The sequence below is a fragment of the Pholis gunnellus genome (genome assembly GCF_910591455.1).
Source record: "Pholis gunnellus genome assembly, chromosome: 13".
NCBI lineage: Eukaryota > Metazoa > Chordata > Actinopteri > Perciformes > Pholidae > Pholis > Pholis gunnellus.
The window spans coordinates 15,915,918-15,934,821 of NC_136540.1; the positions used below are offsets into that span (position 1 = coordinate 15,915,918).

Here is an 18,904-nt window from a genome sequence, read left to right on the forward strand (position 1 = left end):
ATTCATCATTTTCGATTGATTCATCTACTTAATGGGCAAAAACCGACTCGACAGAGTATAACGAGCAAAAGAGAATACATTTTTCTCTGCATTCTGTTATATTAAGAATATTACAACAGTATCAAATATGTAAAGATTTAAAATAAAGACAACGGTTTGCTATGTAAAGATATAGAGCAGAGAATGAGGTGTGTGTGTGTGTGTGTTGCCGGCCGGTTGCACTTGCTGTTAGTGCACGTTCGTGCATGTGCACGTGCCCAGCTGGTTAGCTCCCAGCTACTGTTCTGCACTGCTCTCATACAGTTACAACTGACCTGTGCTGCCCGACAGCATCGTCGCGGAAGCGTAGCACCCAACCTCCGGTTCCCCCTCAGGTAAACACTTAGCTCTGTTAGCATGTTTGCCGTAGATTGTACTGTTAGCGCTGTTAGCATTAGCTACGAGCCGTCGGCTCAGGCGGTGCCATGTTGAGAGCCGTTGAGGGGCAATAGAAATGCTCCCAATATCGTATCTTGCCCCTGTTAATTAAATATAGAGAATATCAACTCTGGTTACATTTTGAAGGATTACCACAAAAGTAAGGCAAAACTGTTAAAGATAACAGATGAGAGGTAATATTCCGAGGCAGAATAAAACTTAACTCAACACTAAACCAATCAAACTCAAAACCATTTTATAGAAATATAAACTAGATCGCTTTCACCTTAAAGCGGCTCTAATCAATATCTTTATAACAACAATGGATGTAATGTGAAAGAGGATCCCACAGAGTTATCACCAGTATTATCACGGAAATCTGCAGTTCTGCTTAGCTCTATGGATCTATTCAGTATCCTTTAGCTCATTGTTTTGGTTAATAACCAGCACCTTTACAGTTCTGGTCTCACTGGTCTCATCAACCTTCTTTTGTTGAAACAACCAAACAGCTGCTGAACATAGTGGAGCATTTAGAAGCAAAAGGAGCCAGATATTCCCTTCAGGAGTTGAAGGAGACCAAATCAGTGCTAAATAGAGATTAAATATTTAACTTACATTTGTCAGAAGGACACAAATATGACTTAATAAAAAATATGCTTACAAGTTAGCCATACAATAGCTACTTTAAAAGACGCACAGTGTCCAGAATGCTAATGTTGCCTTGTGAATAAATGCCCATCAAAGACTATCGCGCAGTGTCTGCAGGATGCAAAAAATTGAATAAATTCACCATATAAATGTTTTACGGTGATAATATGTCAGTGTTTACAGCTTGTTTTAAACACAACACTTCCAAGTGGGCAAATAATCCAATCAATAGACCACAAATCAAATTGACCACCAGTATTGATCAATTGGAGTGTTAGCATGGACAAAACATGACTAATCTTCAGAACATTGACGGCACAATTAGTTTGTTCTGAACTTAAATACTCCCTTTACTCTGTAAAAGCTGTGGTTATTAAATGTGGTGGTATTTACTACTAAATGGGTTGCTCTAACTTACAAGTAAAAAGCTGAAATTGGGTAGAGAAACGTTTCCAGAAGAAGCGTTTCATCTCTCTTCCTGAGGTGAAAAATGCCCTCACTCTCAGAGCCCACGATGGTGGGCCTTTCCCCAGAGTTCATTAATTAGTTAATTAGTTAATTAGTCTGAACAGATGGCTGTGCAACACTAATCAGAAGGCTCTCTGGGCCTGGAGCAGGAGGAAGGTAGGAGAAGGTGAGCCGAGGTGCAATCTGGAATCTCAACTGTCCCCAAACCTCTGAACCAGGCTGTGTGCAGCAGACATTTTCTCCTCATTCTCCCATTTCACTCCACAACGACAGGGCGCATCATTAATTAATAAGAAAAGTACATTTGCTGGAAAGTTACATGTGTATGTGTCGTACTGGGGTGAAAGTATATGGCGTTAAACCATATGGAAGGGTGCTGTGGTCACACTGCAAGAGCGTTTATTTGAATGAATACTTTGCATCACTGCAGATTTAAAAAAGCATTTCTGACAGTTTATTTTTAGACTGTTCCCATCTCCCCCTTCTGTTTCCTTTCCCCTCACTGTCTCTCTATGGTTCTCCCTCGCTCATCTGTCTCTATTCCCTGCTTTCACTTCTTCCCTTATTCCTGACTCCCTATCACTCTCTTAAAGGCACAGGCATTGTATGAAATGAGGATGGCATATGTAAGCTCCTGTGTGTGTAAGTACAGGATAATACTAAAGATTAGGACGTAAAACTATTAAAATATGGCATGCTTGTGTTTCTCCCTTTGACTCAAATTCGGCGTCAGAGAGGAGCGCTATTAAAAATTCAGATGGATGGTGCATTATTCATACATATATTTTACGCACGGCACGCAACCAAGTAGCACACACACACACACACACACTTACACACTGTTACATGTACAAGACGATCTGTGGTCACATGGGCAAACATGCATGCTTATGCTACACAAACATACAAACACACATGCTACGATAATCGCCTTAGTACAGTAACCTATTTAAAGCATATCTGAGAGTGAGAGAGGGAGAGCACACATTCGCCCACATACCAAAATGTTCAACAATGTTAAAGGAATCGAGGACACTGCGTCATCCCTCATTATCGCTCAGCAGGAGCGCTCTACACATTTATATGTATGTATTTCGTGTGCATTTTAATGATAGTGAGCGGAGGTTCAGTGCAATAGACATAATGTGCAATGCATGAGCATGAACTTCAAACATCTCCAACATGAATCACAGAAACAAAGTCAATGTAAATCGACCGAGTCGCGGTGTCTGTAAAGGAGGTAAACAAAAGATACCCCAGAAGAGCGTTTCATTCAGAGTGTAAATTAAATACCACATTCAACAACCCTGCTTTCAAAATGTAAACTGAATCTCACGCCCAATTTGTTAACGGTCACGATTTGTCTAGCGGCTGTGAAACCCCCCCCCCCCCCCCCCCCCCTCATAACAAGCAGAAATCGAGCAGAATTAAGCTGCAGGTCCAGGTCCTCTTTTCACTAACTCTCAGTTTGTCCTTGTCCCCTCTCCATTGGCCCTCTCAATAACGCTCTGGATCATGTTACCCTCTGTTAATACTCTCTGCAGCTCTTGGACGGCATCCTAAACTACTCCCGTTTCTCTGTTTATCATTATTCTGGTATGTTGAAACAGGCGTGATGCAATAAACAATATCTGATTACCCAACCTGGCAACCGAAATGCCAGCGTCAGATAGTCTGTGTGCAAACACCTCCAGAAGATGACGGCAAATGTAAATACTTGACTCCACTGATATCCAGCACCGCAAGGGCTGGGTGCACACACACACACACACACACACACAGCTCACAGCTCACAGGCCATGCAAGCACCGCAAAGCTCCAACAGAATGGACAAATAGAATACCCCTTAATCCAAAAATACACTGAAAGCAACAAACACATATTTATTCCAGTTTTCAGTTTACACCAAAGGCATTAAGTGGTTAGTGGTGTCTCTGAAGTATACTGTACAGTGAGTCTGATCCTGGATGTTTTTTTCTGCAGAAGAGCATATTAATATAACAATTAATTATTTAAAAAATACAATAATTTTCAGGGTAAGTGAACCCAGTAAACACACCTGGTTGTGCTTTATTGTGAAATCCCTGCTGCACAGAAATAACCCTTAGTGAACAGATCAAGGAGCTGCACACACAGACTGTTTTTGTACATAAAGACGTTTCCAAGTCCCACACCAGTAGTCTGTAACATCAGGTGTGTATGCAGCTTCTGCTACTTGACCCGAACCCTGATAATTTGTCAGGACAGTTCACCTAAAACAGTGGATGAAATAAATCAAGTTTGAGCCTGGGTCGGGTTCAGGTCCTTAATTTTAGAGGCATCAGTTGGGTTCAGCCGGGCCAAGTGTTGAAGAAGCCAGGGCCTCATTTCCCAAAAGCGTCTTAAAGAGTAACCTAACACTAATCACTTCTTCGACTGAAATAAATCACTATGTTCACTTTTTTAGTTAAACTAGCACACACACTGTGGAGCATGGAACATTTGATTTTTGCAACTGATCTGCTCGTTTTTGTGGCAATCAACCTCCTCTCCCTCTTTGTGCAGACTATATTTGTATCTCTTCTGGCTGACATGCCACTTGATGATGATGACGACAGAGTAACACTGACAATAGATGACGTGCATATTCGTGAAACTAATAGGAGCTTTCACTGCTGGATTTTAGTCTTAATTTGTGCTTAAGCGTAACATTTGCATCAAGCAACAGGTAAATCTATCACAGTGTACTTTGTTAAACTTACTTCCACCGCGAAGGGCAGCGACATTGAGCCTATGTTTCATACTCAACTATTTCAAGTTTAAAACATTTCTATTGTGCGGTTTTCAACATTTGCACTGAAACCCATTTCTAAATGTAAGAGGATTCGTAGACATCCTTGAAGCAAAGGCTCAGCTTTGGATCTCTGTTTTAGGTTTATAGTTATTACCACATCATATGTTGTAGACAAGAAAGGGGAAAATATAATTCATCATTCATCATCAAAATTTGAAAGGGGATGTAAATGTTTTAGGAAGTAATATTTTTGCTTGTGCACGAATGGTATTCACAAGAAAGATAAACACAAAAAAAGATATATTTAAAAAGATAACACTGGTAAAGCAATGTCATCTGCTTTAGCAATGTCTGTTTTTGCTTTGATGGGATATTATCTTGCACAGTATAGCTCCCTTGGGACACTCACCATTCATACCTCTTTTGTGCATGATGTTTGCACTTTCCCCTACATGTTCTTTTTGCTGTAGCATGTCAACACTGCTGAAATAATTTAAGATGAGTGGCATGCTTTATGTCAAACATTCAAATAGCATTACAGTACACGCCATTACAAGTGTAAACTGACATTCATATGCCTTGTGATGTTAGCGTAGAGTAACACCTACAGTATTTGGACTACAGGAGCCTGCAAATAAATGTTTTTTAATGTGGGTGTTCCATACAGTGCATTGTACCACCAATTCTCAAACACATATTTCGATAGACATCAGCTGTCTGACGCAGGGGCCGGTAAAGGTGAGATGACACGTCTCAAGTAAAGTCTGTAAACATTTGCATCAGAAGCTAACCCTAACCCGATAAGGCCTGCAGGATGTGTGGCACACCAAACTTACCGAGCACGCCGAGCCGATAGTTCATGGTGACCACGATGACATTTCCATAGGCAGCGAGGACGCTGCCATCAAACATGTTCCCTGAGCCCTCCATGTAGGAGCCCCCGTGGATGAACAGCATCACCGGCTTCTTACGACGATCCCGAATATCTGCGCGACACAGACAAACAATGGTGTTCATTATTTTCATGTTCATTTATTCTTTGGTAAAAACCACACACCCACACGTATTAACAGTTTCTGTTGAGTGTCCACAGGCAACAGGTAGTCTACCCACTTCAAACTCAGTTACTGCAGCAGTCAACGAAGTAAAAAGATCCAAAATGATGCAGCTTTTTCTAACATGCTACAGCCAGTGATTCACTTCAGCAAAAAGGATAAAGATACGTTTTCAGTGTGCTGCCTTTGAGTTGGCAGTAAGTATTTAATGTCAGCCCCACTGGGCTGAAACGTCTGTTTCTCCTCTTCCTGTGCCCGTGATGGTACATTCCCAAACTCGTATACCCCTCTATGTGTGGAGCAAATGGTGCAGCCAGTTCTGATGCCCTCTCTGTTATTGGTGTCTTTGTGCCCATCAGTGTGTTGCTATGGTTCATTCTGTCAGCCTGTGTGCCCCCCCCCCCCCCCTTCAAATCCCCCCCACTTTGCAGCGTCTGTGGTATGGTCTGAGTGTTTGAGCGTGGATAAGGCTGCGAGAGCTGCCAGTGCAGCCCAGTTAGGCTGAGCGTCTGCACTGTGCAAGGCCTGTGGATAATTTGTATGAAAGCCAGACCAAGTGGAAACATAAATAACAGCCACAGCATCTGTTTACCCTGATGAGCTTCAGCACTCAGAGATGGGGGAGAGAGAGAGAGAGAGAGAGAGAGAGAGAGAGAGAGAGAGAGAGAGAGAGAGAGAGAGAGATGCAGATAGGAAGAGAGAAAGAGAGATAAAGGGGAGTAAGACGGCGAGAGGAAGGAGATGAAAATAGGGCAGTGTAAGAGAACTGACGGGGGTAGAGACATGGATGGGAGGTTCACACCAAAAAAAACACGATAGGAAGGATGAAAAAATCTGAAATGTTACAAAGCAAGTCATACATAGCGAGGTACGCTAATGAACACTCAAATTCACACAGGATTCATACAGAGACACGCACACACACACACGCGCGCACACACACACACACACAAACTCTTGCATAGGCAGCTGCGATGTTGAGTCGCTATGGAAACTGCTTCTCGCTAATAGAACTGCACCAGCCATTCCATTGCACCGACTCACTGAATGCCTGTTGCCGTGGTAACAAATTCTACTCACGTATTTGCACACCCGCCTGCATCACCACCTGAATCTCAGGTTACACATGCACTTGGGTGCGTCACTCACAGTCGCGCGCACACACACACACACACACACACACACACACAGGGGGAACATGGAAAAATGGCACATATGGCTTCACACACGGAGAGATCTTTTATGGATCAAACGTATGACACAAGCAGACTGGCTAAAAATAAAGATTTTCAGTCATACACTCTGACGTGCTGCTCTTTTTCTGCTCTTCTCTGGTGTATTCTGTAGCTCGGCTGATTTCCCAGAGGATATGTAAACAAGTTCAATTATCCCGGCATTACCAGGGCTGTATAGAGGAGTGACATAACAGCAGGCCTCACAGTAACACTCACACCATAAATTAAATCCTGAGAGAAAACCAACTTCAGCTATGACATGTAGCAGCCATTTTAAAGGCCCACTCAGTATTTTGTTGAACTATTAAAATACTATTTCACTGCTGTGTTAAGATTACTGATGTAAACATATTTAAGATGAGATAAGATAAGATATACTTAATTGTCCCGCAAAGAAATTTGGCTTGGGCTCCAACCGCTGCAACACACAATACACTTGCCAGCATCGCAATCCACATGCACGCATAGAACATAGATCATATATACACTCATGCATAAACATGCTGAAATACGCATGTCGACAATAGTTACGAATAATACAAAAATAAAACAGGCGTGATCAACACAGAAAATAAATAATCAAGTCACAATATATTAGTCCCCAATAAAATGATATCATATTCAGGCAGATACTTTTGATGGAGAATGGAATAAATTCATTTTTGTACCGATTTAGTCTGCAGATTGGTAGAATATTTGATGCACTCACCTGTCAAACATCAAAAACGATTTAAAAGAGTGCTAGAGAAATAGTCTTTTTGTATTCCACACATTCTTCCTCCTGGTCAGACGCCTACAATACCCACTACCCACAATGCAACTCGACTGCCAACAGCTGGGTTGGGGATTCAGGTGTGTTAAACTAGTAGGAGCGAGCGACAGAGGTCTGGTATGTTCACTTCTTTCTAACTCCACCAAATGTTCAAACTTGTCTTCAGCCCCAATCAGCACGGACTCAGCAGCAGCAGTATTTCCAACATCTGTAAACAGACTTTGATGCGTTAAAATCGGTGGAGTCCTTTTCCTTTAAATTTAAATGTTTAGTAGGCTGTCAATACATTTTTTCCCTCTGCGTGCTCTAAAGCACTTCATCAAACACTCATGAACTCTATTGTGTGTAAAGTTCCACATAAATAAAGTTGAGTTAAGTACTGACAGAAGAGTTTATAGTATTTTATTTATATTTGGATCTACGAATTGTGCTTCTAGTAGAGAGCACCCTTTTCAAGCTAGCCTCTGCTCCACTAGCCTTGAGCATAATATTTATTACCTCTTTGAGACTTTCTATCATTGGTTTTTCCAAAACGCTGAAAGACGATAGTGTTTTTCTTTTGTCAAAGTTAAATTGGTATCCATTGCTGTACAGGACAGTAAAAATCGAGCAGCTTGCAATTTTAACATTAACAGATCAACCAGTTATGCTTCACTTTCAGCTTTTGTAAATTATCATACTAATGATAAAAGAGGGAGTGAAAATATTTTTTTCCTAATAAGTCGGAAACATTAAAGTTATAACTGAAATATTTGCCAAGCCCAATAGAGGCTAGGAGTAAGCCCCCCAAAAAAGGAAATAAATGGAAATAAAAAAATCCATTCATTTTGGAATAAAAGATAAAAAGCTCATGCATACCTACAATGCCTTAATGAAAGGTGAATAGGAAAAGGTCTAAGTGGTGCAAAAGAAGAAAACTTCTGGCAGTTTATATCTCATCACTTGTACGCACCATATTCCGACAATATTTTGGGGGCTTTGAACTTTCATCAGGTAAGCGTAATAATAATATCTGTCTGGTTTATGATTCTATAAAATGGGACACGTGGTATTTTGGCAAGCCGTCTGGCTTGGCGAACTCTGGCGTTAACAAAAAATGGAACATATGACACCATTTGCATGAGATAATCACTTTTCTGCAACAAAGAGCGATAAAGAAATAAAAATGGAAGGAGAGTTGGATGTGTGTTGAAGTGAGGGACACGGTACAATGATTGGAGGGAGCTCAGCACAAACAGAGGGGTGATTAGGGTTGCAGGGTCGCAGGGTTGAAAGTGTTTCACTCAGCCCAAATCCAAGGCCGATACGGCCAACAAGGAGCTCTCTGTCTTTCCTGCCCGCCTCCAAAACACTGGCAAATTATGCACTCCTCTTCTACTTAACCTGATACTATCCCCCCCCCCCCCCCCCCACCCCCCCTCACTTCTATTCTCAATGTTATGTCTTACCTCCCAAAAGAAACTGCCTACTTTCTGCTTTTCCATTATTCCGGGCCTCTCTCATTCATTCTCTTATGGAAATCTCAATTGATTTGGGGCGTAAAAGTTTCAGTCTGACTCAGCAATTGAATAATTTTTGCATCCAAATCCAAGCCCAAGCAATGCAGGCTCTTAAAAAGAACTTCCACAAACAAGATGCTAATAATAGTATTTTCCAACAATATTTGGGAACCTGCGTCCAATCCATACCTGAGCAATTATAAGCGAGGAATCCAGCCCTCCTGATCCTGTCAGGACCCATCAGGTGTTGGCATAAATGTCAAGCTCTACCAGTCTCCTACTCATCCACCCTCTCAATCTCTCTTTCTCTACATCTCTCTCACTTTCAAAGCTTTGTAAATGTCATTTCATCATGCACTTGTCTTCATTATGACTATTTTTTTTCCCTTCTATCCCCCTCATTGCCCTCCCCTGTGCTCTCGCAGTGCTCAGCTTTTCCTTTTCTTTCATCTCTATTCTATCATTCTGCTCCTCTCCTTGGCAATCCTGCATGAATCCTTCCTTCTGTTTTCACCGTTAAGAAACCACACAATTGGATTAGCTACATCTGTCTCTTTTTAAACCATAGCAATTAGAGATGCAAGGGAGAGAGAATTCAATACCCAAATAGCACAGAGCTCAAAATACAAAAAAAAAAAAGAGAAGAAAAACCACACACATTGGCACAAATTAGAGCACATGCACTCAGGCGTAGATTTGCACATGTACTGCACTCGAGTAAACACACAGTGCACAAATGTAAATGCAATGCACTCTATGCATGCATAATGCTATGTAATATACAGTATGTCTGGGCACGCGGACAGAAACAGATGCACACACTGTCTGCATTGATTTTGGCTGCATCAGTAAAAAGTCGTGAGAGCATCTCCATACGACTGCAGTGAACTTGAAAATGTACAGCAAGAGCAGAAATATGCAGAAATCCTCCGTTTTTTTCGTCTTCTTTGAAAATGAAGAACTGGAGAAAGCCCAATAACATTATGAAGGACAATAAATCAGCAGACCATTTCATAAGGAGTATAGTACAAAAATGAAAGTGCCGGTGAAAAAGGCTTGAGTATTGATTTTCAGTGATGCATCACACAGGATAGTCAGAACATCAGCGTGTGGTTGATCAACCACATAGCAACTGAGAAAGGAAAGTAAATTAGCTCCCTGTGCAGGTACCCAAAAAGCAGAATTTGTGGGGAATGAAGAAAAACTACTTTATATGTAGCTCTGTCTTCATGCATTTTAGCTCACGGTGTGCCAGTGAGAAGGCATGGCAGATGTGTGTGCTGTTATAACAGCACTCAACAATGGATAATGTAATGTGCACATAAGAGTGATGAGTCTAAGGTGATTATTAATATAGATACAAACACAAAATTCCCCACAGAGCTTAAAAAATGGGGCACGAGGAAGAAAAAAAACATGCAATTAAAATACCTTCATCCCTGGGTCTGTTCATTGTAGACTCATCTTGTTTTTTTGTGAGCGGACCTGAGGTTCAGAAAAGAGGGGGGGGGGGGGGGGGGGGGGGGGGACAAGAGACAAAATTCAAAAAGATTGCATTTGCAGCAAAAACAAAGCAGAGAAGCAAGAGAAGATTAAAAGAGGAAAATAGCAAAAGATTAGATGCTCCGTTACGTTTCAGTGGCTATGCACAGCTAGAGACAAATGTTTACAAGGACTGCACACCCGTTTCCTCAAAAGATAACCCCAAACACATCAGTTTTAACTGCTGGATCTAGTCACGCACTGCCTTGAAATGACCCCAGAGACGACTTCTCCTCAACCCTTCTCCCTATCCGCCCTGACACGCCGCTGCTCTGTAAAGAAAAATCAATGAGCAGAATCAAGCCATCACTCTCTTCGGTCAGAAAAGGCCAAGGAATGCCAAGACTCTCTGTATCCTGCTCCAGCTCAGGACAGTGTTGCAGTCCTGAGGCAAAAAGTCCCTGCACGATCTTGAATGTCAAAACACAACACTGAAGACACACGAACACAAGGGCAGGCACAGATACGCATCCTGAATACATGTGACTACGTGTGCTCATTGTGCACAGAGAAATTCTGGCATATAGCCTGAAATGGGAGTCTTTACTTCCAAATTAGCAAATAGGGAGCTGTTTTTGATATTTCCACCGCACTGCAAAGTCTTGTGACAGGATTCCCCTCACCAAGGTCAAAGAGGAGCCCCACATTAAGCTTTAATGGTAACGCCAGTTAAATGCTCCATAGGGCACGGACAAAAACAAGCATTTATCACAGTGACCAACCGACGCCCTGGCACGTCAACCTCTGTAAGTCTTAACTGATAAGGATCCCATTAGTTTATTTGTTCTTCAGCCCACAATTACCGATGCGTTCTGTGTCGCTCTCAGTCACTGTCTGCATAGGCACGTCTTAGAGAAAGCTATTAAAACAAACTCACGTTCACACACACACACACACGTACACGCAGGCCCACACACATTAAACCTCCACGCGCTACACAAAGCATGCTAACAGTGTCCTTATCATGTGTTGCTCTCCTCCCCGTACCCACCCAGCAGCACATTCCCTGCTCTCCGGTGGGGAGGCGTTGCCGCCTCTCATATTAACGAATACTCTACGTTGGGTTGCCAAGGGGTTCATCACTCTGCCAGAGTTCTGCTGACATGTCCGTTTCTACCATTCTGCTAGAACCCTCACAGTGAAGTGACGGCACATACCCTTTTCACACTGCTTTGCGTCTATTGACAAAGAGCATCGCTGCACTCTACCGCCGCATTTTCAACCATCCCTCTCTATGAATATGGTTTCCTGATATAAAATGTTTATCTTCCGTCGAAATGGAAAAGGATCAATGCTGAATGGATTTGCTGCATCCTATGAGTACCAGCATACAGGCGCCTGATCCAGAGAGCACTTCCTGCTCTGAAGGGAGATGGTACAGTAGTTGGTCCCCGGCTATGGCGCAGACGGGTAGACAGACCGGTAATGGATAGTGAGGCACAGAAGTCCTCCGTCTTGTCAGCACTTCCCCACTACTTAGCACCACTTTAAAGCCACACCTCGCCGCTTAATGGAGACTTCTCTGATTTCATTCGTTCTCTAATGCCTAATACAGAGCTAAACTATACGTGAGGATAAGCTCCGCTCAAACAGACAGTCGCACTTTGTAACGGGCCATCCGACCTAATCTTAAGACTGCACAAGGGCACCTCACATTAACCTAAGTTTAAAACTGAACAACTGACAAAATGACAAAGAAGAAGTACTGTTGACTTTATTACTCTTGATTGTTGGGTCTGTAAAATAGCCCTTCACAATTTTCCAGAGACCCGAGTAAAGTCTTGTGAGATCAACAGTTCAACAAGACGAAGGCTGTGGTTACGCTTGTCTTTTCAATGTGACGTCTGTCATCCGATTATGCCAGGATGCATTAACTATCAAGTACGTACGCTCAGCCATCGGATCTTGCTCGCATTTAGATCCGATAAGCCAGACCACGTGCCGAGGTGGCCTGAGTTCAGATCTCAGTGAGGTGTGGGCCGCATGTGGGCACATGTGGGCATTTATCAAACGTAGGTCTGCTCATGTTCCCGCCAAACAGAAGCTGAGGTTGATGGATATGCCATTAGTTTTGCAGGTATGCTTATAAACCAAAGCATTGACATTTTTTAAACTTTTGACCAGATGATGCCGCTAGATGAATAGTCAGGGCATCACCTTTGTTGTTGCAATTCATCGTGTGGGGAACATGACTGTGTGAATCAAATGCCATGGCAATCCGTCCAACAGCTGTTGAGATATGTCTGCACCAAAGTGGTAGACCAACCGAAGGACATTGCCATCCCAAGTGCAATGTCTAGCATGGCCCAAAAAAGATTTATTTAAACAATGAATTAATCATCAGATTTTTTTATAAGCTATATTTCCATTGTTAGACTAATGCATGACTCATTTCTGTGCTGGTTGTCAGTATATTGTGGCTATCTTACTGCTGTCATTCCTCTACAGAAATAGATCACATTGCTATGTGGGTGATTTGCTTTGAAAGAAATGCTCATGGCAGTATCTAGGTCTTAACTTCTGACAACAAACTTCTGACTTTTGAATGCATACTATAATGGATTAGACAAGACAAAAAGTAGGATGTAGCCGAAGGGAAACAGACACACTTTAAAAAAAACATCTCTCCCTTCTGCCTCAGTAGAGAAGCCTGCCGGTAGGTTGACTGTCTCATAATGTAATGGGCCACTGGTCACATAAATGCATTGGCCTACGCAGGAGCATTTGGCTTGGGTGGTCCCAGTGCTGTTTGACCTAATGCAGCTCCATCTCTCAGTCAACAGCATTTCTGTTCGGTTCAGTGAGCTAGTGGCCAGAACGCAAGCTGCCTCCCGTCCCTCTCTATTTCCTCAGTGCGGTAAACGGGATGAAGCTGCAGTATGTCATGTCTATGGTGGCCTGTCTGCTTGACAAGGTGTCAGACACAGCTCTGGTTCAACCCCCCCTTTGCATCCAGGCAGCAGCTCCCAGCACATGCAGTCCTGTCCTTCTGCTCTCCATCTCTTCTACTGTGCCCTCAGCATCCGCCTCCACTGTCCTGCGTCCTGAAATATGTTTTTTAATAAAGAGCACAGTAAATGGCTGCTCTAGCGGCAATAAAAATGAAGGATCTTAGGCCCGTAGCCGAAGAGTGTCTTGAGGAAACAGGAATGCAGTGAGACAGTTCTCTTGCCTCGCAGCCTGGCTACATAGGGGAGTTAGGGAAGAGCACTGTAAAAGGAGGTAAGGAGCAGGAGGGAGATAAAGGGAGAGTGAAAGTCACTGTTCAACCCACAAGAACATTTGTGTTATTTACATCATTCTAAGGAGTTATTTGGATTTCATTTGAATTGAAGAAGTTGCAGGCTACATAGTGGCCTGGTGGGGAAGGGCACAGAGCTCATTTGCATTCAGAACAGTGACCCCTTCTACCGCCATCTGCATAAAGATGGAGGAGAGGGGAGAGAAGAAAGAAGAAGCAGGGAGGATTTCAGGGAGGAGAGAGCAGGAGGGGGTGAACAGATGCAGAAAGACAAGAGAGCTGTGAATTTTCTTTTGCCGGTGAATTTGTCTGAGAATGGGAAGATAATACGTAATGTTGTACTATGGAGATTAAAAATGTGTCAAAATTGAGTCGAGTCGGCCAGATTTGGCACAAAAACATTTTGATCCAGGCAGTATGATTCTTTGCTGCCAATTCATTTTGGCCCACCTACATCCGCCATCAGTGGCAATGCAACCGCTCACTGCCAAACATAGCACAGCACAACCCTGACATCCTCCATTAGAAAAATGCTTGACCATCACTTACTGTGACCAAGTTAGCAAACTAACCTACTAGCTAAATCTGCTTAGTCTAGCTGAAACGCCACCAAGAGTCTACAGCCACACTCCAAGCTCTGTTAGGCTGTACTTACAGGCATAGTATGGCTTTGAACTAAATGCTGATGTTTAGAAGGTATAATGTGTTCACCAAACCTAGTTAGCATTAAACACAAAGTACAACTGAAACTGATGGAGAATGTCAATGTCATTTGGACATAGACCCAAATATTGGACATATCAAAATGATGTTTGTTTGTGTTTTATAAAAGTCAGGTAGCACCAAAGTGATTAAACATTATCCCTAAGAAAGACATGGATCTCTGTTGGAAATCTCATCGCAATCCATCCAATAGTGGGACACGCAACAAAAGGTCCCAAGGCCAGAATCAAGCCCGGTTATACGGCATGTTCTGTACCACTCGGCCACCAAGTCGCTCAGACTAGCTGAGTTTTGGAGCGTTGAACTCCAAATAAACAATGACCAAAGATTTCTCTCTTTTAAAGCTGGTACTTGTGACATCATCACAAGTCTAACTAACACCGTGAAAACTATTTGTGAGATTCTGACAGCAGTTACGTGTCAAATGTGGTGTGTTTGATTTCAGGGGCATTTCAGTCTCCTTCAGTCTCTATGTCTCTCTCACACACAGGGCAAAACATATCCTTGGGGACAGCATCAGCCTTGTGTAAGCAGTGACCCCTGACAATAAGTGACAGATTCTGACAAGCAGACAGGGCTACATGTTAAATCAGTCTCACTCATTTGCACACCTTGTCCCCTGGGAATAACACTACGTCAGCCCCTCAGAGAGTGTGTGACATAATAAGTAGCGTAGAGCATACACACTGTAAGCGCACTGTATGTACACTTTAGTTCAAATGGTTTGAGGTTTTCCATTTTTTAATTTCTTCTTCACAGCATCTCTGGTGCTCTGGTCTCTCTTAATACTGCAGTAATATTTCATATTTTCCACTAGCAATTAATCTGTTTCCATCTTTTTGTTGGGCCACAGAGCATTCATCAACAAAAAGAAATAATCTGCAACACTGACACAATCTGGCTAAGTAGGTTATGGTTTCAGCGTTAGTGCTAAACTACAACAAAGTTGTGCACGACTCTAGACTAATCCTGGAGTTAGACTTCATACAGTATAAGAGCAGGAATGCATAAACATTTTCTTGCATACTCTCACGTAACTCTCAGGTGAGCCCATTAATCATGGGCTTTTTAACATTTCATCATTAGCCTTGCTTACTATCATAAGTAGCATATGCTTTGCCTCCAAAGTTACACTTTGATCCTGTGTTCTTTTACCTGCCCATCTGCTTTCTCAAACGCTCTCCACTGGATCATTAATGCAAGAAGCACACCCAGATAGCCAATGGAAAGGTGGAGGTTTTGCTTTATAGTGATCTTCAGTTTTGGGCTAATTTTACCCCAGGAGGCCTAAACAAGATTATATTTGGCAATTTATTGAATCAGTTTTTTCCCCCTAACCCAGCTGCTACAACAACAAACAAAAAAAGCCTCATTCCATTCAAACAATGAAACTGGCATGTGAATAAAATGGTCTTTAAAAGTATCTAGTACATATTTAACAATAATACAATATGTCAATGTGAATGTTAGTCCCATAGCTAACTGACATTATACAAATATGCAAGTTAGTCCAGCTTACATGTTCACAATTAAAAGTAAACTAAGCCTTATTCATATACTCTGGAAGTCCTTTCCAAACACCTGGTTGGGAGGAGATTTTATTAGGGTCGCCAAGTCAATTTGCAGAATTTCTTCCATAGTCTTTAATTTAACATTAATATCTGCAACACACATTTGAGCCACCTGAAGCAGCCTGAAAGTTCATATTCTTCTTGTAATTATAGATGATTTATAACATTGAATCTAATAGGAAAGGCTAACGTACATTTTTTTTACTTATGAGAGGCAAGGAAAAGAAGTAAAGAAAATAAAAAATAGCGTGTATGTTTTCAATAACACATGCATACAACTAAAAAATTGTGATTTATAAAATGTATATCTCTTGTAAATGAAAATGATTTAGAATGAAATAATTATTCATAATATTAGGTGATGCGAAAATGGCAGTAAAAATGATCAGGGACGTTCATTTACGCACAAAGTCGCTCTTCATATGATTTACAGCTAAGGACCAGTGTGAATATGGTGGTGATGGTTTGACGTTTAAAAAAAAAAAACTGTACTAATGGTCTCATATAGGGTCATAGTTATGTTAGCGTGAGTAATGCTAGCTAGTTACTGTAGGGGGTTTATAGAAAACAGTGAATGAAGGAGCCCAATGTGACACATTTTAGAAAAAAGAAATGAACAGAATATGAGAAGAAAGGTTGTCCAAGTCAATGTATTATATTTGCTATATTTTCTCGTAACGTAGCTGCTACACCGTCATTGGTTTTCCTAGCCGAAAGACAGTACTGGTGTTAGCGTTGGTAATGCTAGCTAGTTACTGTAGGAATCTCTATACAACTATGACTGTATTAAAACAAAGTAGAGTGATGTACACTTTGACAAATTTGACAACAAAACAAGAAATTAATAGAATATCAGAAACAGCATAAAGAAAAATTGTGCTTTCACAATTTTCTGAAACTTCCTAAACGTAGGGACTTGTACGAGAATAATTTGACTCCTATTTGGTTGAAGTAACAAAATGATAATGGTGTCTGTGAGTCACTGTGTGATTTACTACACCAGCAGCTAACTTTGTTCAGTCACTCAAAACATATATCACTTATTCTGCACTGCTCATGAAAAATGTTAATGTTAGCAAGCTAACACAGTTAGTATTGTGAAGATATCATGTTCATGCATTAAGCAAATTAGTGTTAGTCCAGCTTAAACATAGCATGTTACGATGTGGCTAATTGGTACAAAGAGCAGCTAGTTAGCAGAGCATGTTCTGTATGAATTTTGAATATCTGATGAAATGTTAATTAAAAGCAAATTGTTATCTAATCGCTTAACAGAGTGTTAGCACAAGAAAGATTGCATTTGCGATGATGATGCTGCAGTATTTGCGTCTAGAAAACCACTAGACCAATAGTAATTGAGAAACCAATACTAATTGGGACTGGCATTAATACAAAACCAGGAGATTATCAGAGAATATATTTGGTAATCTCCAGGGTGTCTTTTGGCTCACGCTAAGAGCTCTTTTTCCAGTGAATATAATCCGGACTAACTGATCAGATATCTGGAATTTCTAAAATGATGAGAAAAGTACAAGCTGCTCTGAAACAGTTGTGACACACACTAATCTTTGCAGGAACACTTGGGATTTCACTCTTACACTCACTTCCTGCTGACCCACTTTAAATGCACATGTGTTTAACAGGCCAAGACCAACTTAATCTCTTCCTATATCTAGTATGAAAGTTTTGTCCCACTCACCATCTTCAGTTGGTACGTAGATGTTGAGGTAAAGGCAGTCCTCACTCTGGTTCTGAACATAGGTCGCTGCAGCGTCCAGGTTGTCTGTGAACCACACTGGGAGCATGATCTCAGGTAAAACACCGTGGACATTCTGGGGACACACTGGTGCAAAATTGGTGGCATTGCGAATCTCTTGCCAGGAGCCTGGAGCTTCAGGAGGCTGGAAGCGGCGCTCGCCAACAGGTGCCGTGGCATACGGCACACCTAAGTACTGTTCCACGGGGCCCAAGATCTCATTGTTGAGGTCCTTCTTGATGCCACGTATCTTTCCATAGCCAGTGGACACTATGGGGTGTTTCAGGTCAACTCGTTGACAGGAGGAGACGGTGAGGTGTAGCACTAGTCCCAAGAGCCACAGCAGACAGTGATTAGCAATCTGCTGAGAATTATAATGACGCTTCCCACCATAGCCTTGGTGGCTGGCAGCAGTGAGGGGAAAAAACAACATGTCCAAAATAAAGGCTCTTTTAGTCATATCACTAGGACTTCAGCTGTGTGCAGAGAGGGGTCACAAACTCAGTGGGTAATGGGAAATAACAAAGGAAAAAAGAGGATTTGTGGAAAGGGGGCAGCTTAACGGTTTTCCTATGGTGACATGGTGAGCCGGAGGAACAGGTAGCATTCTCAGGTAGACTCTGCGGTCTCATCCGTCTTTCTCTTTGGAACTCCTGATGGATCCAGGGCTGCAGTCAGGAAGCCAATTACACCTGGAAGACACAGACAGGTTGCAGGTTTGAGTCAGTGTGTGAATAAGTGTGCTCTTTAAACCCTGTCAGTGTTTTGTTTTTTTAAAAGGCACAAGAGGACAATATGGGTAAGCTGATTCTACCTAAGATGAAGTGTCTGTTAGATCAAAAGAGAAGGAATAATCACACTCGACTGCAGATGTAGTACATTTATATTACCCCGAGGTTAAAGTTAGAGGCTATTCTGTCTACCACAACTACACCAAGGGTTGTATATCTGTCATCTCATTCGATTTAGTGGTGCTGAAGACAATTGATTTGAATAGAAAATAGTGATGTCAGTGAGAATTAAAGCACTTGTGGTGAAGTTGTTTGACTAAAATTGAATTATGTTGTGACACAACCATGCAGACTTAATGCACAGAACCAATAGTTAAACAATCATTGCTCCTGACAGTATAAGTGTAGCAGTGAGTGCAGCACATACTGTGTCTAAAATACGAAGTAAACGTCTTCATTAAATATGAAACCAG

The 18,904-nt window shown here is 41.8% G+C and overlaps 1 protein-coding gene across 1 annotated transcript in view; it reads right to left on the reverse strand.

The window, feature by feature from the left end:
* Positions 1 to 18,160, reverse strand: part of nlgn2b (neuroligin 2b) — a gene marked incomplete at both ends in the record, with an annotated part of 31,173 nt that extends 13,013 nt beyond the window's left edge. The window contains 3 exons of the mRNA XM_079171239.1: positions 5,143 to 5,292; positions 10,299 to 10,352; positions 17,644 to 18,160. Coding sequence (XP_079027365.1) covers positions 5,143 to 5,292; positions 10,299 to 10,352; positions 17,644 to 18,160 — 721 coding nt within the window. The remainder of the gene's footprint in view (positions 1 to 5,142; positions 5,293 to 10,298; positions 10,353 to 17,643) is intronic.
* Positions 18,161 to 18,904: the final 744 nt, after the last annotated feature.